This window comes from Salvelinus sp. IW2-2015, linkage group LG20 (assembly GCF_002910315.2).
Source record: "Salvelinus sp. IW2-2015 linkage group LG20, ASM291031v2, whole genome shotgun sequence".
NCBI classification, from domain to species: Eukaryota; Metazoa; Chordata; class Actinopteri; order Salmoniformes; family Salmonidae; genus Salvelinus; species Salvelinus sp. IW2-2015.
In genome coordinates this window covers 7,038,914-7,062,699 of record NC_036860.1, presented here as the reverse complement: position 1 = coordinate 7,062,699, position 23,786 = coordinate 7,038,914, and the positions used below count along the sequence as shown (strand labels likewise).

General features: G+C 43.2%; 1 protein-coding gene and 1 pseudogene across 1 annotated transcript; both read right to left on the bottom strand.

The window, feature by feature from the left end:
* Positions 1-1,640: 1,640 nt before the first annotated feature.
* On the bottom strand, positions 1,641-18,474 carry znf652 (zinc finger protein 652). The gene is made up of 6 exons (XM_024012615.3): positions 18,126-18,474; positions 9,396-10,837; positions 8,721-8,868; positions 7,719-7,834; positions 3,526-3,670; positions 1,641-2,236 (listed from the first exon to the last, which is right to left on the bottom strand). The coding sequence occupies exons 2-6, from the start codon at positions 10,317-10,319 to the stop codon at positions 1,641-1,643; spliced, it is 1,929 nt and encodes a 642-aa protein (XP_023868383.1). The 5' UTR covers positions 10,320-10,837; positions 18,126-18,474.
* A 1,379-nt stretch (positions 18,475-19,853) lies between these two features.
* Positions 19,854-23,437, bottom strand: LOC112081365 (prohibitin 1-like; annotated as a pseudogene).
* Between the last annotated feature and the right edge of the window lie 349 nt (positions 23,438-23,786).

The following is a 23,786-nucleotide window of genomic DNA, read 5'->3' as shown; positions in this document are numbered from 1 at the left end:
GGGGGGGGGGGGATCTGAATTAGATTAAAAATTCAGTTGAAAAAATATTTTTGTCACATTCTTAGTGAACATGATGCATTTCCTCGGTTACGACCTGTCTGTACACAAGACACATGGTCACCGTTGCAACAGACAATGTGATGTTGGGCTGAGACTAGGAGTGCACGATATTTACCAAATATGGCGATTATGATTTAACTTGCAATTTAGATCAAAACACTTTGCTGAACTGTTGTAATCATAGAGATAAAAATAGCCTTCCTGATTCTATGCTTGGTGTAGTTTGGCATGACAACTAAAGAACAAGCAAGGTACAGTAGAATTGTTGTGACAGGGTAGGAACTAGTGTCGGCCAGTTTCCCAGGGGACCCTTAGTACGTTTGAACGTTACATTCATGGCATTTAAGAATAAATTGCAACCTCTTGCGATATGCATATTGTACAAGTCAATATTTCAATTTCGATAATAATTTGAATAATTGTGCATCCCTAGCTGAGACTGTGAAATATTATCCATAAGCTGTGAGAACAGGATACCGTTAAAGCAAAGAAGCTTCATGTGCATTTGAAAACTACCAATACCACATAGGATATGACAGAAGAACACACGACAGCACACAAATATGTGATAATATGGCTACTCTTTTTTTACTTCTGAAAGTTAGCAGATAGTCTGTTAAAATGTACATTATTAAAAAAAGCCCAACATTTCAATTCTCCTCAATCTCCAAAAACAAACATACAAACCCCCCTTCCCCCCAAAAACAACCCAGGACAGTATAAAGCCGCACAATTTTGTACCAGATACTCACAATAATAAAATATGCAATGCTACATTAAGTGGTTAAAAATACACGAGGGGAAAAGTATATTGATTATTTCTTTTAAACATCTTTAAAGAATATACATTGCTATTTTTCTTAACTAGCCAGGATTTTAGTCAAAAGGGCATTCTATAGAACAAATATGAAAGGAGGAGAATCATACATTAAATCGAAGAGAAAAAGTTCACAACAAAGAGGAAACTGGATATGAGGCAAACACCTCAAATGTATTTCAGATCAGATGAAGCAGGGAGGGCTATGTAAAATCACCAAAGCAGGAGGCACAACACTACTCGATCACTCTTTGGGAGTCCATATTAGAGTCAGTCTATTCCTTACAGGAAACAATAAACAAATGTATGAACAAAACAAAACATTTCCTTATGCCATGGTCCCTTACACACTATCCACCTCCAGATTGATTCTCCTCTTTTTCCTGCCCAAACAGCACTCACCAAACCAATCACCTCCCTCCATATCACTCACTCCCACATGCATCGTCAGTCCCTCCCATCACTGCGCTCACTCACGCAGCAGTAAAGTGCAGAGGATACACACAAATGAATAAGCTTTTCAAAACTAACGAAAAAAAATCATAGTGAAACACTGTGAAAACAGTAAGTAACTCATGGTTAAGCTGATACAGAGACCCAACTGACCCACAGTAACGGCAGAATGGCTGTAGCCTCTCTAGAGGGTGGGTATCTCCGTCCACTGTTAAACCAAATTCAATGGGCCTTGCTCACGCCTGCTATTGTTCCTCTTCCGTTCTTCCCAATATGCAAACACAGTAACCGATCCACTACTATGCTATACCTATTGTGTTAATCCACAAAACATATCAAACATATTCTTAATCTGCAAACACCCCCTGTCCTCCTGCCCACAGTGGGTGAGGGGCTCGCTCTTGAAGAGCGCGGGGGGAGGGGAGACGGGGGGCACAGGCAGGTGGTGGTGGGGGAGAGGGGGTGCTTGCAGGGGCGTGCCGGGGTGGTGCTGCTGCTGTTGCGACGTGTGGTGGTGAGGGAGATGGTGAGAGGGGGTCATGTGCAGGTGGGAGAAGGAGGCGTGTCCCACGGGGGCGCGTGGGGGAAGAGCCCCTCCTGCCGGGCTGAGGCCCAGAGGGGCGGAGGTGGTGGCAGCTGAGGGAGCGAGGCCCGGGCCGGGGCCAGAGGAGGAGGGGGCAGAGAGGTGGAGAGGCAGGGGGAGGCTGCTGGCCTGCAGAGTCACAGGGCTGGTGACCCGGAAGCACTTCTCCTTGTGGGCCTTGAGCATGTTGGAGAAGCGGAAGCGCTGGCTGCACAACTCGCAGGGGTACGGCTTCTCTCCTGTGTGGGTGCGGCGGTGGCGCTTCATGTTGGGCCGGCTGGTGAAGCTCTTCCCACAGATCTCACAGATGAATGGCTTCTCTCCTGCAGGGGACAGGGACAGAGAGAAAGGAGAGAGAGCGAGGAGATGGGTGACTTAGTCCCTGACTCTCCTTAATTAGTTTAACTTTCACACGTCACCGAACTTCATGCATGAGAAGAATAATATACCACCTGGCAACACTTTTTGTCCTGAGATGATTAAACCCCTCTGAACTTCATGAAGAAGTGAACTTTACAATCAGACAATGTCCCTGTAGGAGAGCATGAGGGGTCATTGCTGTCTAACCACCCACTCAGCAGGCAGCGATGCCAGTTCACACTTTGGGATGAGAGGAGATGAGAAAATGAACAACGGCTGTCCATTCGAGAACTGCTCTCATTAACCTTTCATTCAATGTGCCCGTTACCACCCCCGTACACTCATTCACAGCACACTCAAAGCATCTCTCGGCTTTAATCTGAGCTGCATGTTTTCTGAGAGGCTCCGGTAAACCATTTACAGTATGACAGTGAATCATTTAATTGTGAGAAATTATACCGGAGCCTTTTTGTTAATGTTCTGCAACTTCTGTGTAGTAGGTAAGTTCCAGAGGAAAGCATAAACCTTTGGGGGGAAGAAGAAGGAAAAAAGGACGAAGAAGGAGAAGACTGTGTATTACAAGGCATCACTGGGTGTGTCTGACCACAGGAGGCCAAATTGGTCAGCGGCGGCCGGGAGAGACGGTCAAATAATTACACCTTACAAGAATAACCACCAGGGAGTGCAGGGAATCCACCCACACTAGGGAGGGAGAAATTAAATTAAAAAGACTGAAAAAGAACAGGCCTGGTCCCGATGTTCTGCTTTGGAAAGGAGAAAAGTGGCAGGGGAGAAAATGTAAGATGTAATATAGAATGTGTCAGGGTAGTCATTATAAGTAGACATGGAGGAGAGGCACCACTGACGCTTTGCCACCCTCTCATTATGTAGACTGGGTGAGGTCTCGGTAGCGCTCAACTTGGGACGCCCCGTTTCTTTCCTTTTATAGAGCATCTACAGAGTCTCACTGGCTGACTAGGGATCAAGACTGAAGGCCATGCAGACTCTCCAGTAAATGGGGTGGCGTTGGTCAGGGAGAACTTCCGAATGTTGAAGAATGAAGAGGCCTGGCTTCTAACGTTATTGGAAGACCAGCGTCTGAATATTTGGTTTCAAACATTTTGATGACATGACAAAGTGCAAAGGCTTTTATAGGAATAAGTCCTTGGAGGGTGAGCTTTGTAATTGCACGTTTGTGTCACACAAATTCCTCAGTGAGTGTGTAAACTGGTGTGTGTTCACCGTGTCTCACCTGTGTGTGTTTTCATGTGCTCGTCAAAGTACTGCTTCATGTTGAAGTCCTTGCCACACCACTGACACATGAACTGCTTGTGTCCGATGTGGATGCTCATGTGGGAGCGCAGCTGGTACTTATACTGGAACCGCTCAGCACAGTTCTATAGAGAGACAGAGGGAGAGAGAGTTAGGGTGTCCCAAACGGCAACCTATTCCCTCGTAAGTGCACTACTTTTGCCCAGGGCCCATAGGGGGTAGTAGTGCACTATATATGGAAATATGCCGCCATTTGAGACACAGCCATGGAGACGACATGGCACATACACAATCATCCCTGGAATGGAAATTCATAAGGGCTACTGTATAATAACACTATAATAATACACATAATACATACATAAACACACATAATATATACCTAACAGATGCAGTGGAAGAAGGAGCCCACCACGCAGTACTTAGTCAGCTGCACTCTTTAACAACATGTTAGCGGAGTTGCTTTATTTAATCACATGGAGCCCCACCCATCCAACCAACCACATGTTCCCAGACAACCCTCCTCCCTTTATGTGGTTGGCCACACAGAGGCCCCCCCCAGGGGGAGGTGGTACCTGCTTCCTACAGAATGTCCTAGAAACCAGAATGCTGGGTATGCAGACGAACACCTGAGGAGAGTTCAACACGGGCTCGGTTTGCCCTTGTTCTTGAACTTGATCTCCACTATAAAAACACATCTAGACATCATCTCATTTCTTTTAGACTAACATTTATTTTTCAACAACGGAGATTTGCATAAACCTTGCTGTCTGTCTCTCTGACATTTGCAACATTGTTTCAATATTCAAATTCGATCTCCAGGTGTCCCATTGTAATGAACGTATCGGGAGTCGGGACAAGACAGACAGGCAGCGTTTCTCTGCCAGTCGAAATCATGAATCATTTTTATGGATATATACAACGAAACGTCAATTAAGAAAAAGGTCAAACGAAACGAAGTGCAGCTAGTTTGCGGTCTTTCCCGCTTCAGTTTGAAGTGATTGTGTTAGCGGTGTTGTTTACTAGCTCCTCTGAACAACAGTGTCCTGACGAGAGAGAACATTTTCTAAGCTAGGCGAATTCTTGCCTCAATAGCTCATTGTTTTGGATGTGTCCAAATAAATGTCACTGGAAAACAGCTTAAAACAAATGCAGCTACTGTTGTTATTCTGGCTGCACTATTTGACGTGACTATGTTAGCCATAGTTTTCTAGCTAACAAGTGTAAGAATATTTTAAGATAATACACAACGCAGAGGACTAGAGATCAATAGGGAATTAACGATCAATGGAAATACTTGTTTTTCAGTTCAACATCTGGTTAGAATCTGTGTAGGGATTTCAGTCCTGACTCACAGCTACGTGTGGCAAGATCTCATTAGTCTGAATCGTCTATACATTGAGCCTGAAACAGGATACTTGTTATTTGGCCACTGGCCCAATTTTACTGCAAGGAATTCTAATAGGTCAACCCGGGCTAGGGTTGGGGGTTATAAATGTTCTGTGGAGAAAAAAAAAAAAAAATCTCCACCTGATTTGCTTTGGGGTCTGTGTTATTGAAAATAACATCAACTGCTATCACAAGCAAGGGATAGGAACGTCACCAGCCAGTATGGCAATGGAACATTTAAAACGAATGACTGGGTTGCGTCCAGAGATACAGAACAAAAAGACTGAACGACTGGGCCGCGTCTCTGGCAACCAAACCAATAGAACGAACGACCAGCCGGCTTGGGTAGCAACCCTAGATTTGTGTCGGGACGACATCTTGCAGAAGGATGAAATTAATTAAATCACMAAAAAAAAAGTTTGAAAATATGTCAATAATTATTTGAATATGTTGGTAACCCGTTGCATAAAAGTGATAATGCCCTCGAAGCCGGTGTTTGAAGGATATATTGGCACGGTTTGCTGGCCCTCGACACCCGTGCCAATATATCCTCCAAACACCGGCTTCGAAGGCATCTTCACTTAAATAGCGAATGTTGGAACTCTGTTATTGGTCTATTAACTTATACCAACCAGTGATGTCACCAGGCGAACCAAAACTCCACCCATGCAAAACCGGAGGGGTATACTACAAAGGAAGCTAGATCTACTCAGTGTTTTCAAAGGCTAGCCAGCTTCAGTTAGCTTCACATTCAATCTCAGGCTTAATTCATACTACGATGGTGGATATTGCTCGTCCGCCTGCCCCTAACTCTAGCAGGTTTATAACTGCGTGTACATGTCACACATGGCTAGTAGAACGCCAAACTCTTCACTGAGACCATGCTGAAACATCAATCCATGCGCGAGTCGGTACCACATTTTCATTTGTGCCCAAATCTAATTGAAAGAAAAGTTGTACTGCAAATATAGCAGGCTATGGTCCGAAATAGGCTTTTAGAAGTGCCGTTTTTATTTTATTACTTATCGTTAATGCCAGCTTTGCTGTGCTTTTCAATACATAAGCACCTCCCACTCCTAGCGATAAAAGAATCGTATTAAATCATAGAAAAGTTTTACTGAGTGTGAAGTTTCAAATGCATTCTGTCATTACTAAATGTGTAACGGGATAGGTATTTTAACATTAGAATTTAATATTCAGTCGTCTTCCTCAAATGAAGGGGATGATGATGCAATCTATGCGAGGGGGAATAAATCTGAATTTATTGGTCCTCAATTTACGGCTCAGACACTTCATTCAGTATAAATAGAGTTACTTGCCCCAGGGCAGGTAGTTATGAAGGATTCCTTGCCATAGAAATGTACCTTGCTAAAAGGTGAGCCTCGTTGTACCGGTTATCCCGAGTTGAACTCGGGATAACCAGTAGACCAAAGTTACCTCTCTAACTGCTCAAACCTGATTTGCAGTATAGAGCTCTGCTGATTAAACGGTTGAAAAAAAACGTACTGGTTGAAAAAAAACAAATCAGGAATTAACACTTGTTTTCAAATGTTTTCACACTTTTACAGTGTTAGTTTCATCAGCTGTTATACAACAATGTATGACACAAAACACAGGAAAAGAGTTTTGACTAAACTGGGTCTTTAAAAAGTAAACAGTTCAAAAATCCAACTTCACCCGTCTGTATTTTGATTCCAGTTATTCTGTACACCATGTGTATTCATGGTCTGCTAATGTTTGACCTGGACATGGTGCATCTAGACCTGGTTGCTTACACCAGCTAGCCGCTGCTCCAACTGTGTGACCATAAACATTTAGGGATAGTTTATATGTAGTCAAGTGTGCCTTGGTTCAATAGTAATCACCATTTTGGAGCAGTCACAGTACAGCAGGCCGTATTCCTCTGTTCAAACAACCCATAGTTGTATGAATCCTGCCCAGTTTGTCTGAGTTAGCCATTCAAACCTTACCAGCTAGAAGTCAATATTTAAGGATTCTAATCAAATACATTAAAAATGGACACTATTCATACTCTGATAAAACACTTTCCTTATAAAACGAATATTCATGAAATATTGAACTTAGTCTTCTCCAGACCGAAAGCAGGTGGATGTTCTATTTAAAAACTCTCCACCCATCATGCATGAATGAAGAATTGTTATTGAAGGGTTTCTGTAACTGGTATATTGCCACTTATTGGTGTCCCATATCCCCATCTAGTGGTCTCTCTAGCGCCCTACTCTATTACAATCCTGTGTTACATATTCTGAAGAAATGTTCACATGGTATACAGTGGGGAGAACAAGTATTTGATAACCTGCAAAATCGGCAGTGTTTCCTACTTACAAAGCATTTAGAGGTCTGTAAATCAATATTTGATGATATTTCTCTGTTCCCTTTCGTATATAATCTAGATCAGGCATTCTATTGTACTAATGTTCTGATGTGTTTTCTTGCTTGATCATGTGACATATGCAATTATCCTTGAAACAACGCCAGACGTGCCTGCCGACAATTCCAACTGATGATGGCCTGAGGCCGAAACGTTTGTGTTTTGTTTTCACTTTTCATTTATGCACTATGATTTTAAGGGCACCATGATGTTTATTGAAACATCTTTATTTTGCTTTCAAGCCTCAGTTTTGGATATATATTTTTTTGGACAGTGTGTGTGTGTGTGTGTGTCCATCTCTTCCAATACCCTACAAAGTTAAATAAATCTTCTGTTTCAGTCTGTGTTTGAGTGTGGGAGGGACAGTGTGACTGCAAGTCTAAACAGCTCACCTCACAGCGGAAGGGCTTCTCCCCAGAGTGCTGCAGCGAGTGAACCTTCAGGGACATGCTGCGCTTGAACGACTTGCCACAGGTCTCACAGGTGAACGGCATGTCCTTAGTGTGAGCTGCAGAGAGAAAGGAACAGGTTAAAAGGTGGGCGCCAACCAGAGAGGGACAGGGGATAGATATTGGGGGTGTTAAAACAGTGATTCGTCGTGCTCAAAAAGGGAAGAGTATTCATTTTCTCGCTCTCGATAAAAGAGAGATCTGAATGTTGCTCCATGAAAGAGAGCAAGAAAGGCAAAAGAGGGCGAGTTAGTTCCTATCGATACAGATGTAGAGCCTTGCAAAAGTATTCATACCCCTTGGATTTCTTCACATTTTAATGATACGAAGTGGGATTAAAATGGATTTAAATGTCTTTTTTTGGGCCAACAAACTACTCAAAATATCAAAGTGGAAGAAGGATTCCATATAGATAACTAAAATATAATCGTTGCCTAAATCTATGGCAAGACTTCTATGGCAAAAGACTTCTATGGCAAAAATCTATGGCAAGACTTCAGAAATGACTGCCTGGCCATGATCTGCAACATCTTGACAGAGCTTGAAGAATTATGAAAAGAATAATGGGCTAATATTGCACAATAAAAGGTGTGTAAAGCTCTTATAGACTTACCCAAGAAAACTCACAGCTGTAATCACTGCCAAAGGTGTTATCTAACATGTATCGACTCAGGGAGCTGAATACTTATGCAACAACTATATTTTTGTTATTTAATTTAACTTAAATTAATATTTTTTTAAATATTACAAATGTTCTTCTACTTTGACAGAGTATTTTGTGTAGGTTGTTGTCAAATTTAAATTAAATACATTTTAATCTCACTTTGTAACAAAATGTGAAGAAATCCAAGGCGGATGATACTTTTGCAAGGCAATGTATATCCTATTAGGGACATGTGGGAGTTACCAGGAAGAGCAGGAACAGACAAACTGGAGTCCACCTACCAACCATGTGCTTGCGGACATGAGCCATTGTGTAGAACTTCTTGTCACAGATCTCACAGGCAAACTTCTTCTCTGCGTAGCCGTGCACAATCTTGATGTGCTCGTGCAGCGACCACAGCTTCTTGAAAGACTTGTTGCAGGAGACGCACTGAGCAGCAGAACACCACACACAGAGAACACATTCAGTCACAGGTGATGATTGCTGTTGTTTTGTGCCATTGATTACCCTGACACAACCTAAGAACAGGAGCAAGCAATTGAGACAAATCACAGTGTTCACAGTGTCTGGAGCTGCAGGTGGTATTTCCCACACTGCTGTAACAGTATCCGTCTAGGCTGGTTCCTAACGCTCCGATTCCCTCTGCTGGACAAAACGTTTCTTACATCCTTCAAACCCCAGAAATCTGGCCTTGATGACAGACAGATTTTCGTTTCACTGTACCTGGTACGTAACTGTAGCCAATGTACCTAATCAATGGAGTCGTTTTGATTGCTCAGGTCAAAAACACCGTGTACAGTTAATTAAAAACCAGAGACCAGGCCTGCGTCCCAAATGGCCCACTATTCCCTACATAGTGCACTACTTTTGACCAGGGCTCCATATGTCTCTGGTCAAAAGTGGTACACTGTATAGGGAATAGTGGGCCATTTGTGACAAGCACCAGCTCTCCTTACCTGGATGTTCTTTTCACAGTCAGTCTGCTGGTGTAAGGCCAGCTCACTCTCCAGGACAAACTTCTTGCCACACTTGTCACAGATTTGCATGCGTCTGTGTGTGACATTCATGTGCTTCTCCAGGTACCAGCGGGTGTTGAAGACGCGGGGGCACTTCTCACACGCCAGCGTCTCCCGCTCCTCCCCATCCGCTTTATCCCCCGTGGCAGAGCCAGCTGAGGGGGTCCCCTTGCCCTCCCTGGCAGTCCGGCGTGTCCTCTTGGGCGGCTGGGTGGTCTTCTTCCGTCGGCCCCTGGTGGTCATGCCGGTGGTGCTCAGAGCGGTGAACTGGCTCTTCCTCCGGGACTGGCTGGTAGCGGGGGCTACCCCACGCCGGGCCCTCTTGGCTCTCGTTCTACGGCTCTCTATTTCTTCCTCCTCTTCAACTTCATCTTCTTCCACATCTTCCTCATCTTCTTCCTCCTCCTCCTCCTCCTCCTCGCTGCAGTGTCTCTCTGAGGCATCGGTTTGGGGGACGGACTTGTCCCCCTTTGATACGTTAAGTGTCTGATTGTTCAGGTTGACCTCCACGATGATCTGCTCCCGATTGAATGACTCCTCCTCTTCCTCTGAGTCCTCGGAGGCGCCCCCCTGCTGCCCTACTGTCCCCTCTCGGTAGTACTGCTGCTGGGGGGAGGTAACATGCTGCGGGGACAGCTGACTGGGAGTCTGGTCACCCATGGGGGTCTTGGCTGCCATCTTGTTGTCCACTAGCACAGAGTAAGGCTTGCCCCCGCCCTCCCGCTTGTACAGCTTGCCCGTTAGGTCCAGGTCTGGGGCGGGGGAGTGGTAGTAGGACTGGGCCACCTGCTGCGTTCTGCGCCCCTCCTGTGACATCCCACCTGGGCTGGACACCTCTCCCTTCAGGCTCTGGCAGGATTTCATGTGTGTGGGAGGGGAAGACTGTAGTAGTGCTAGTTGAAGCACAGCCAGAGGTTTGTTAGCAGTGTTGGTATTCTTAAACTGTGAGAGTATGTTGTAAGGAGGGGCAGGGGGAACGGAAGCAATCCCCCACCCCTCCCGCCACTGAGGAGACAGGAAGGAGGAAGGGGTGAAGGGAAGAAAGCGTCACCCAGATTCAAACAGGGGATCCATGCTCACCACAGGACAAAGGCTGAGGACAGACCGTGAGTGGCATTCTGCTACAGCTTAGGCTTCTGTTGAGCTTGAATCTCAAAGCTTCTCTGGATGCTGGGGTGTCTGCTCTTCAACCTCGATGAGGTTTCGGTCTCTCCGCAGATGAAGCCTCTCAGGTTAGTCTCTCACTCGAGGCTGTCAGTGTTATATTGTCCGTTAGGGCTTCCGTCTTTAAGCTTCTGTCTTGAGGGTGAGCTTCACGCCGGACTTTGAGCTGCAGTCAGAACTTCTGTGCCTCGTTTCAGGAGCCATCTGCAATCTGCCGCCTGTGAGAGCAAGAGAAATGGAGAACGAGAGATTAGGCTCAATTCTGTGACAAGCGTGTGGTGCAGCCTCAGAGTGAGTGTGTCTGATGTGAAACTACAACCTGGTGAAGGCGTTGTGAACGGAGACTGAGCCATGCTTCACCGCAACCGTTTCACTGGCATGTGTGAACATCCAAACCACACGCATCAGAGCTCTGTGAGAGAGGACTTAACCCCAAACACAGTCCTCCTGCTCTTCACAATCTATTTATGCTTTCAGGTCAAATCATCTTTCATTAAATCTCACCATCTTGTTAACCAGACTTGATATATGCCATCATATCATCCAAAAATTATCCGCTCACATTTAATCAGAAAACCCATCTTCCATCTCAACCCGGCTTTCAAAACACCAGTTTCACAAATCAATACCTTAATCTCAGCTTTCAAATTTCAATAGCGGTCACACTTAACACACTGACTTGCCTAGTTAAATAAAAGGTTCAATAAATACACTGACATATATAACAATATTCATAAGCTGGTATGAAATATACAATACTGCTTTATTTACTTTGCCTTTAACCAGGTAAGTCATTGAGAACACATTCTTTTACAATAACGATTCATGACGGAGCAATGAATATTGGCAATCATGTCGGCCTATCTTTCGACAAACTTACTGACAAAGTAAGAAATCTGCTCTTCCAGGTGTTTCAAATGGCTTCTTGAACTCTGATTAGGGGGTGTGCTACTTCAATGCATGTATGATTTGCACTCGTACCTTAACGCCTATAAAATGTCACCCCCCCCCCCTTCCCCTCTATTGTGGCAGTTACGGAGCACAAAATAACCACAGTATGGGAGTTGTAAATGAGTTCAACCACAGGAAACTGTACATCAGCTTTTGTGTGAGTGAGTGATTGAGTGAGCCTGCACAGCGCATGTGTGCAAGTGATCAAAGAACAAAAAAATATACTGTTTGTAAATGTGAACAAAGCTTTTGCAATATTTTTGTTACTTGGCTTTTGAGGGGTCGTTTACCGCCTGCCCCTATAACACCGTCATGGCAGTGACCCTCGAGGCACAGTGCGAGGATGTGACACGAGTATTGAAACATTTAAGTCAGACATAGCTACAGCTTTAAGCTTTTTGTTATTTCCACATGGATGTTTGACCCCAAATGACCTTAGGCACGGACGCTGAATCAGCACTGGGGTTGGTTTCTTGATTTGCAATGACTTCGAGAGCCACTAGAGAAAAAAAAAAAAATCCTCTCTCATAAACAACAAACATCCTCTGCTCAACGGCCCAGTACAGGTTAACCATCACAACCCACCTCCACGATTCTGAGACTGATCAAGCCAGAGGCCCTCTAATAACAGATTCCAGGCAGCTGGACTGTGTCTGAGGCCGAGAACCACACACAGCCCCAAACTCTCTGGGTCCACCTCCTCTATCCACTACACTCAAGTTGCGAGAAGTACAATTCTGGAACAGAGCGACTCAAATACACACATGCAAGCACACAAACAAAATGCCTACAGCTATGTGTTGACAAAAAATATATATAGATATACTTTAAAAAAAAAGAGGACAGATGCCTCGGCATTTAGACAAAAGCAAAACAATGCACACCCACCCACAACCTTTCTTCCTGTGCATGTTGACTGTCTGATCCTTTCTGAGAAATGGACCGCTCTAGGTGCATTACAACCACAAGACGAGTGACTGTGCTCCATAGAGCACCTCGTCTCACCTACTGGAGCATTAAACTCCCTCAGATCATCTCCTGCCCCGTGTGCAGATGTGATGTTATATCTGCCAGAACCAATCCAAATAGGCCCTGTACTCTCTTAACAGCTGCTTATGCACAGGAATGTAGTAGGGTCAAGAAGACAAGAGGCCTGTGCCTTGATGGTCCCTCTGAGTGGAGTGAGCGTCACGGCTTTCCTGATGCGTAGCGCAGGCAGATGTCGGTCTACCTTTACACCAAGGGGTTTCAAAATCATTCGGAGGGCCGAGTGTCTGCAGGTTTTTGGTTTTCCTTTCAATTAAGACCTAGATAACCAGGTGTGAGGAGTTCCTTACTAATTAGTGACCTTAATTCAATAAAAGTACACGGGTGAAGTGAAAACCCGCAGACACTTGGCCCTCCGTGGAATGAGATTGACACGTGCCTTACACCGAAGACTGAGGGTTCATTCTGCTCAGTGAAGATTTGCAAATAAAATCACTGGACCAGAACATATAACAACTTTGCATACCCTTAGTGCTGTTCCGGTCATTAACATGATCAAACAGAGAGTGAGATGATGGGGGGTGGGGGGCAAGAGAGCATGTGCAAACATTCCACAACCACACACAGGACAGCTGAGGTTATGCAACTCGCATTTAGTAAAATCCTTACTTAGATGAGTCACAGTAGAGTTTCACTCACAATGAGAGAGCACAGCCCTTTGATGTGGTGAGCAGGAAGAGAGCAGACTTCACAATATCAGTGGTAATTGTACGATTACCTTGTCAGATCTCGAGGTTAAATTCAGTGTAACGTTGATCGTTTATGACTCCGCTTTTTCAGTTTGGTAGTGCTGAGCGATTCATGCTTTTTGAGGTTGGTCCTGTTTCAGCTTGAATATTAAAAATAATCAGTTTCAATTATTTCTTTATACATTAAATGCACTATGTACAGTTGAAGTCGGAAGTTTACATACACTTAGGTTGGAGTCATTCAAACTCGTTTTTCAACCACTCCACAAACTTCTTGTCAACAAACTATAGTTTTGGCAAGTTGGTTAGGACATCTACTTTGTGCATGACACAAGTCATTTTTCCAACAATTGTTTACAGACAGATTATTTCACTGTATCACAATTCCAGTTGGTCAGAAGTTTACATACACTAAGTTGCCTGTGCCTTTAAACATCTTGGAAAATTCCATGGCTTTACAAGCTTCTGATAGGCTAATTGACATCATTTGAGTCCGTTGGAGGTGTACCTGTGGATGTATTTCAAGGTCTACCTTCAAACTCAGTGCCTCTTTGCTTGACATCATGGGAAAAATCAAAAGAAATCAGCCAAAACATCAGGAAAAAAATGGTAGTCCTCCACAAGTCTGGTTCATCCTTGGGAGCAATTTCCAAACGCCTGAAGGTACCACGTTCATCTGCACAAACAATAGTACGCAAGTATAAACACCATGGGACCACGCAGCCGTCATACCGCTCAGAAAGAAGACGCATTCTGTCTCCTAGAGATGAACGTACTTTGGTGCGAAAAGTGCAAATCAATCCCAGAACAACAGCAAAGGACCTTGTGAAGATGCTGGAGGAAATAGGTACAAAAGTATCTATATCCACAGTAAAACGAGTCCTATATCAACATAACCTGAAAGGCCGCTCAGCAAGGAAGAAACCACTGCTCCAAAACCGCCATAAAAAAGCCAGACTACGGTTTGCAACTGCACATGGGGACAAAGATCGCACTTTTTGGAGAAATGTCCTCTGGTCTGATGAAACAAAAATAGAACTGTTTGGCCATAATGACCATCGTTATGTTCGGAGGTAAAAGGGGGAGGCTTGCAAGCCGAAGAGCACCATCCCAACCGTGAAGCACGGGGGTGGCAGCATCATGTTGTTGGGGTGTTTTGCTGCAGGTGGGACTGGTGCACTTCACAAAATAGATGGCATCATGAAAAATGAAAATTATAGAAAATTTGTGGGGAGAACTGAATAAGCATGTGTGAGCAAGGAGCCCTACAAACCTGATTCAGTTACACAAGTTCTGTCAGGAGGAATGGGCCAAAATTCACCCAACTTATTGTGGGAAGCTTGTGGAAGGCTACCCGAAACGTTTGACCCAAGTTGAACAATTTAAAGGCAATGCTACCAAATACTAATTGAGTGTATGTCAACTTCTGACCCACTGGGAATGTGATGAAAGAAATCAAAGCTGAAATAAATCATTCTCTCTACTATTATTCTGACATTTCACATTCTTAAAATAAAAGTGGTGATCCTAACTGACCTAAAACAGGATTTTTTTACCAGGATTAAATGTCAGGAAATGTGAAAAACTGAGTTTAAATGTATTTGGCTAAGGTGTATGTAAACTTTCAACTTCAACTGTATTATGTGAGTTGAATGCTGTAACACAGAATAAAACAATTAATAAAAGTTGCAGTGTGGTAGTGACTACCCATTACTGCTTATCATTTATTAACCATAATTTATTCACATTAATGAAATATTTCAGTTGTGTATATTACATGTTTTAATTGATGACTATAATTTTATTTTAAGTCATCTCATCTATAGAGCTGCTGCCTATGCAGTCTGACAAAAATCACTATTTTAGAGGTTCTTCAAAGTAAATAAGGCATACTTTTATGACTGCTGAATACCAACTATCAATCACTTAGATCATGTATTTTCAGGTAGAGGTACCTCAAAGCAACTGCTCTCTTTCCCTCTTGATCTCGCATTCTGTCTCTTTTATGTAGCAAGAGTAAAGTAAACATAGACCGGACAGTAGGTGAGCAAAGGATTACGGTCATTGTAGTTATTTACCACGTTTTCTGCGTTAAACTTTGTAGACTATTGGCCTGTTGGAAACTACAACTCCATACTACAGCGCACAGTTCGGCCTGATCTGATTTATCTCTAGAGAAATTGTGCAATGTCTGCATTGAGCTCACAGGAAGAAAAAAAACAGAACAAAATGGAATTCAAATATTTGAACTGACATTGGTCAATTAGTTGTTAAAAAAAAAAAAAGATCGCTCAGCACAACCGTTTGGCCTGCTTTCAAATATGAACTTTGCTCCCTCTCATCTAAAGTGTCTGCAAGATGGGTTCAAATCCTGTGCAAATGGGAGTCGCAACTTCATGTAGATAGTGACATGTCGAGGGTATGCATCAAAGTGTGTCAGCTGAATCCTTCCCAGAGGTTTAATTTCATTCACCACTGTTTCAATGCATTATTCTGCAGCATTGAATTCCACCCTCTCTCTGTCTGTGGACTTTAATGAGCTTTCCCTTTGAGGCAAATGTGTGAGGGTTCACATTCCTGACTCCAAACTCATAAGACCTTAACCAGCTCACTGTGTTGCGCACAGTAGGGGAGCCCCATGCCCCTGTAGGTATTTGTGCCTAAGCTTTCTAGAGATATAGATAGAAGGGCAGCAGTGGTAGGCAATCACGCTTTAAACCTCCACAGGCCTCTGCTCTGTCATAATCCTCCATCCAAATGCATGGACTACGTTTCTTTTTCGCTCTTTCCCTCCCTCAGTGGTGTAAAGTACTTAGGTAAAAATACTTGTAAGTACTACTTAATAAGTAGTTTTTTTGCAGTATCTTTCCTTTACCATTTATATTTTTGTCAACTTTTACTTCACTACATTCCTAAAGAAAACTATATACTTTTTACTCCACACATTTTCCCGGATACCCAAAAGTACTTGTTACATTTTGAACGCTTATCAGGACAGGAAAATTATCAAATTCACACACTTATCAAGAGAACATCCCTTGTCATCCCTACTGCCTCTGATCTGGAGGACTCACTAAACACATGCTTCATTTGTAAATGATGTCTGAGTGTTGGAGTGTGCCCCTGGCTATCTGTAAATTAAAATAAACAAGAAAATACTGCCTGGTTCGCTTAATATAAGGAATGTGAAATGACATACACTTTACTTGAAGTATATTTTAGCAATTACATTTACGTTTGATACTTAAGTATATTTCAAACCAAATACTTTTACTCAAGTAGTATTTTACTGGTTGACTTTCACTTTAGTCATTTTCTATTAAGGCATCTTTTACTTTTACTCAAGTATGAGAATTAGGTACTTTTTCCACCACAGCCCTCTCTGTGACAACACAGGAAAGGAAGAGGGGAAAGGATCGGATGATGAAATGCAACAATGTAGGCTAAGGAGATGGTCCACGGTGAGTCTCAGTTGACATGAGAAGTCTGTCAAACTTAAAACACTAATAACAAACACTAATACTGAAATCCCTTAAAATACATGTCACAGTGATTAGTGAGAGATTGCCATTTAGCTACTATTGACAAAAACATGTATCTATGAAGTTGGGTCTGACAATGTGATATGAAGGACCTGGAAGCAAAATGTCTGAATGTTGTTTTAGAAATGAGGCTATATTCAACACAACGAACGTGTGCATGGCAAAATACACTTCGTAAAAGCGTCTGCACAACCGAAAGAAGTTGACATTTTCTTTCGCAAGAATTGGCAAGGCTGCAGCTGGGCCTAAATCACGGTTGACACTGCAAAGCAATCATTTGCCCCCTTCTCAAACATAACAGACTATCTAGCACGAATGCTAACTCTACTTCGCTTGTAATCAATCTGGCCTTGCTAGCTATTTCGCCAGCTGGCTAGCTTAACTTGCTAGCTACGTCAATTTGGCGCTAACGCGTTACCAACCCGCGATATATTTTCATAATACTAACAGATTGATAAAATACGGATGGCTATATTAGTTGAATCCTACAAACTCCAAAGCAACGCATATTAAAAACGGTTACACGATTATATGCAGTTTTGTTGGTAACAACCAACTTTAAAAATAAGTGCAAAGGGTTAAACAAAAAGGAAACATTGGTTGGTCAAGACCGTCGGACGGAAGGCCGTTCGGCTAGCCAATTTATTAGCTTACAAACAACTAACAAGGTAGATTCAGTTTACAGTAGCTATATAAATACAGATGCATTTATTTTACATTGGTTGGAAATCGACATACTAACAAGACAGAAACAATTTGAATGTATCTACCTAGCTAATCAAACTCGCCATGCACTGTCCGTTTCACCAGAAATAATACTAGCTAATATAGCTAGCGCAAATGTGAATTACCATGGCACACGGCTAACGTTAGCTAGCAAATCCTAGCTAATCAGACGACTTTCACTTTTTTTTAACCCAAAACCTCCCAGATATAAATTGGCTAAACCGAGATTTTACACCAGTATACACTATTGCAGCATCATATCTTATACATCGTTTACACAAATCAAGGTTAAACATGTCAATATTTGTTAATAAAATTGTTTAACAATCATAGCTACAAGAATCTTTTAAATTCGCTCTTCCCCATGAAAAACCTAGCAAGATAGCACACAGCTCGTTACATACTCAATGACGGGTTGTCAGCAGTCTAGCTTGATAATAACCAAGACAATAAAATCGCTAAGAAAATCCTTCATTTGTCTTGCATTGTAGACAAATGTCATGTTTGTAAATATATTAAAAAATATACAATAACTTGTAGAGAAATGTTACCTTCGGTGAGAGCGCTCTCTTTCTCATTTCGTGCAATCAGAGTTGCAGGGATTCTGGAGTGCTGCAGACGCACAAAAAGAGCCAGCTACTGTTGCAGTTCACCACTGTTTGATAATCCTATTGCATGCTCGATTGCAAATGTGTTTACTAATGCATTTTTAGAATGTATGACACTGATATGTTAACAGTAGACTCAGTGCTACTGTAGATCCATCGCTACGTGGCCCAGCCAAGGTCTCGCTCGCACTAACGTTACCGACTCTCGCTCATCCCGGGCACTGACAGGCAGGCCGCTGTCTGGGTTGGGTAGGCGCGCCACAATTTTTTCGTCTTCTATCCAAACCAGACTGCGCACGATGCGCGCACTCGTGTCTGTCCCCATCTTTAGCCGGGAAATTATGAGAAAACCAGAGCTGGATTAGACACGGAATCAGTTACTGGAAAAATCGAACTACTGCATGAAATGTACATCTACATGGCAATGACCAGATGTTGAATACAGTATTTCACTTTGTACATTTTTTCATTGCCCATTTCCTGAACATAGAAGCCTATAAGGATGGATGTCTGTACTAACCAAACACAGTATATTGAGACTGCTCGGTTGTTCCCGTCTGTAACCACTCTTCTAAAATGAAATGTGGAACAATGTGCAACTGTATATTTACTCACTTTCCCCTCTGACCTAGGTACAGAAATGTGTAATTGCCATTTGAAGTATGCCAATTACGGTCATACAAATAAGTATTAGATTGTAATATTTACTGTAGTGCCCACAACTATGACTGTGTGTGTAAAACAAACAGGAAATCAGACTTACATCCTGTGTAAGCGAGACCCAAATGAGGCAGTTTATAGTACTCCATTCTGCCAATATCTGTGCTAAAATGTCTACAATCTATAAATCAGGCTGTTGGGCTAGGTGAAAGGCAATAGAACCAATCAAGAACAAAACCATCTGATATGAAGCATAGCCAGGTTTATATTTCTTAAACTACCACTATTTTAGTTATCAGTATACACTACATAGTATGCATTTGTGCAATGGTAGCCTAGTAAATGTTTATGTTTTCTGCCTCAATGTAAACATAAAAAAAAGATGCTTAGGGAGGCTTTTCAAACTACACAGAATTTACTCAATAGCAGACAAGTTACATCTGGTCTAAGTTTTATATTTATGCACTCAAGTGCAGGTATTCACAAATTGGATGCAAAACTCAATATATTTATAGGGCCCTCTTGTGGCTATAAATGAGAAACCATAACATCAACCGTGTCACATTTCAGAGATTTGGTACACACACACACAAAGAGCTGCTGTGGAAATAGGACAATTTTATTGTTAAGTTGAGACATATTGAGTGGAATGCGGGGACTTGCATATCCTTCCTTCAAAATAAAGACACAGCGACAAACTTTAAAGAATCAGGGAAGGTTATGACACTTGACCATCTTACAGGCACGTTTCATACCACTGGGCTAGGAGGGACATGTCACTGAGGACCATGGATGAGGTGGTGTGGACAGCATGCTAGTAAACCAAAGATGATTCTGTAGAGGATCCAATCAAGTAGAGGGGAGTACAGCACTGGGACTCCATGGCAATCAAACTGAGGATTTTAGGAAAGCTAGCTGTGAGAGGACATTTGACAGGCCATCGACACAATAGACTAAGTCAAAGGGATGGGTAGATTCAGAGTCAAATTTTGAATATATGGCTCTGGGTAGATTAGTTCAGATCATTTGTACAATGTAATTTAAAGTTATGAGTGGAAAAACAAGGGTGCTTTGGATCCTACGCTACTTGTGTATAGCAGCATCTTATTCACCCATGGAAGTTTGTGCTTGGCTAAGATTAATGTAAATCCAGTTGATTAAATAGCTTGTCCTCTCAGATCAATAAATCCCCAGTATTGTGATTGCTGTGGTGGTTACAATAGTGCTAAAATGTTCCATCCTCCATGACATTCCATACAGCTCTTCCCCTAAATTAACACAATTACAACTTCTTCATATCACAGGACTCTGTCACTGCGCTGAATTTGCCAGACAAAGCAAAGATAATTTACTGCATCACCAATTTTGTATTTTTGACAGAACTTACTATATGTAGTTTACCATAGATCAAGCCTAAGGCTCCCTCCTCTTCCCCACACACTGCCCAGACTTCAGAACCTTATCATGGATCTTTCCACACTCCCAAGCCGCCATTATTTCACCAGTCCATAGTTAGTCGGAGTGGGAGGAGAGAGTGTGAAGGTGGACGCCCGTTCCCTCACCCCCTCCCCACCCTCCATGGCCCATGCATTGGCTGGTCACAGGGAGGGGCGGTTAGGTCAGAGTGTGTGAGTCTCACTGGGGCAGCTGGAGGAGTGTGCCCTGGCCGGCGGGCAGGTAGGTGATGTTGCGGGAGCGGGACAGCTGGAAGGCGATGTCCTCGGCAGCCTCCAGCTTACGCAGCTCTACCAGGCCGTCTCCAGCCTCCTGCAGGGAGTTAGCAATGAGCAGGGCGGCCTGGGAGTCACCCTCCGCTGAGATGATGGCTGCCTGTTTCTGTTGCTCGGCCTGGGGGGGGAAGTAGAGAAGAAACACACCGTTCACTTCTATTCATCCTTTATAAAAAGGTGTGCAAGGTCAGAATCACTTGGTTGTTCAGGGTCACTTCCAACTTCAAGTGTATTAAATGCATGTTTATCATTCTTATCACCTTAAAGAATAAATCTGTCAATGTCTCAAAACAAACCCTTTCATCCTTACCTTCTCCACGACAAACCTGGCCCTCTCGGCCTCCTGCTGAGCCACCTGCTTCATCTCAACAGCCTCTGTGAACTCCTTACCGAACGTCAAGTGTGTCTGTTGGAGGAACATGAGGTCTTCAATTAAAAACACAGAACATGTACAAGTGATGACCAGAGCCACTGGATAAAACACTGTTGCTTCCCTACTCATTAGAACAATGAAATGAAACATTAGCGCAGAAAAATATTGTTCACACAAGACAAAATTATAAATCATAGGAATTAGTTGTTTTGAGTGTATTATTCCTTTAAACAGCAGCTCACCAGTGAGACGTCATCCAGGATGAGGCCGAAGGTGTTGGCTCTTTCTGTCAGGTCGTCACTGACCTGCCGAGACACCAGCTCTCTCTGGGTAATGAGCTCACCGGCATCAAACCGGGCCTGTGAGGCACACACAAACACCTATATAAACATACACGCAAGGAAATAACAGGATAGCGTAGACTTCACTGCAACCCAATGCCACTCAGACTTTGAGGTAGAGTTTGGTTTTACCCCAAACACCAGGGTAAAAACTTAAAGGAAATGTGGCATTAGTCCAACACTCACCACCACGGACTTGAGGACCTCTGTGGTGATGGATGGCAGTACCCTCTCGTCGTAGTCCTCTCCGATGCTGGTGAAGATGCGTGGGAGCTGGCTAGTCACGCCGGTAAGAGGCATGCGCCAGTGTGATGTTTACATTCTGCAATCTGTGGTGTGGGGGGGGGGGGGTGGGGTAAAAGCTTTTAGTTATGCCAGAGAAAGACTAAGTGCTGAGGCTTATATGCCGGTCCTCCGTGACTCATGTTAAGTTACTTTGGCTGCCTGTGATGACAGGCACGTTGCGTGGACGAGAGAAACGACAGTCAAAGATGAGAGGCTTCTGTACCCAGGAATGAGGAGTGGGTCCCTCGCTCACAACTACGGCGTCTTGCAACTCCCCGGAACTAGTCAAAATATAACTGCCCGATGACCTGCGTCAACTGAAACATTAGAAAATATTAGGACAATTATCAGGTTGGTAGTGTTACGGAATTCACACTTTAAGCCTTATGTCAGACCACCCTGCATACACACTGCTGGCTTGCTTCGTGAAGCTAGGAGGGTTGGCCTGGTCAGTCCCCTGGATGGGAGACCAGGTGCTGCTGGGAAGTGGTGTTGGAGGCCAGTAAGGACGGCACTCTTTCCTCTGGTCTAAACAAAGATCCCAATGCCCCAGGGCAAGTGATTTGGGGACACTGCTCTGTGTAGGTGCCGTCTTTCGGATGGGACGTTAAACGGTTGTTCCTGACTCTCTGAGGCTCATTTAAGATCCCATGGCACTTATCGTTAAGAAAGTAGGGGTGTTAAACCCCGGTGTTCCTTGGCTAAATTCCCAATCTGGCCCTCAACCATCAACGGTCACCTATATCCCCAGTTACAATTGGCTCATTCATCCCCCTCCTTCCCCTGTAACTATTCCCCAGGTCGTTGCTGCAAATGAGAACGTTCTCAGTCACTTACCTGGTAAATAACCGGTAAAAAAAAAAAAAAAAATCATAAATTCTAGTATTGCAGCAGGTAGCCTAGTGGTTAGAGCGTTGGACTAATAACCGGAAGGTTGCAAGATCAAATCCCTGAGCTGACAAGGTAAGAATCTGTGCTTCTGCCACTGAACAAGGCAGTTAACCCACAAATTCTTATTCGTTGAAAAAAAGAATTTATTCTTAACTGACTTGCCTAGTTAAATAATGGTAAAATAGAATAAAAATCCAGGTGTTTCCATGATATCAAGATCAATTTACAGAGTTCAATGTCTCACCATTGAAGAGGGCTGAGTTCACAACACCTCCACCAACGGCGAGGGCCAGCCCCAACTTCCCGATGGATTCAAATAGTTTCGCCATGTCTGCAGCCCTGAAAAAAAAAAGATTAAATATTATAGCGAGCTATTCATTGCCATGTGAGCTCACCAGATACGCAATAATATAATTAAGAGCTAGAGTTGTATGTGGTGGTATAATATATCTGCATGTAGGCAAGTAGCTATTAATGCTATCCAGAGCTCGGAGTTATTCAATTCTGACGTGATGGCCTTGGTCTGTCAATGATGCCAACGCTACATTAGCTAGCCAAGCAAGCAGACTTCGCAACAAAAACGACTAAGATTATTTAACTAGCTATGTGAATTGAAACATGAAACACGCAATGTCACACCTGGACCTGTCATGCCAAACGACAGTGTTTGTTACCCTGATCTAGAGCTATCATGACAATCTGTAACTACATGCTCACGCAGCGACATGAACTTGCAAATCGGTCGCTCGTGTCCATGTTACTCAATACATACCTTCTCGGTTTACTGAATAATTACACACATAACTAGTCACACAGCAATATCTGACTATTAGGGAGCTGTGTTAATAATATTTTGATACACGTATATGGTCATAACTACATTAGCACTAACCTACTGTTTTGTCAGTTCTGTCTATGACCTCCACCAGATCCGACGTTAGAACGCATGAATTATTTTTCTACAAAGCATGCGCGTCAACTTGTAACAAACTCCTCTCTGATTGGATAAGTAGTGCTCCGGGACTTGTTTATCGATTCAATTCATTGGCTAGTGAGAATATCGCTGAGCATTCTGGTTGCTGAAGTTCACCAACTATGATAATAGTAATATTACGATTTAATTAAGCAATAAGGCACAAGGGGGTGTGGTATATGGCCAATATACCACGGCTATTGGATGTTCTTAAATACGACCCAACGCGTAGTGCCTGAATACAGTCCTTAGCCGTGTTATATTGGCCATATACCACAACCCCCGACGTGCCTTATTGCTATTATAAACTGATTACCAACGTAATTAGAGCAGTAAAAATACATGTTTTGT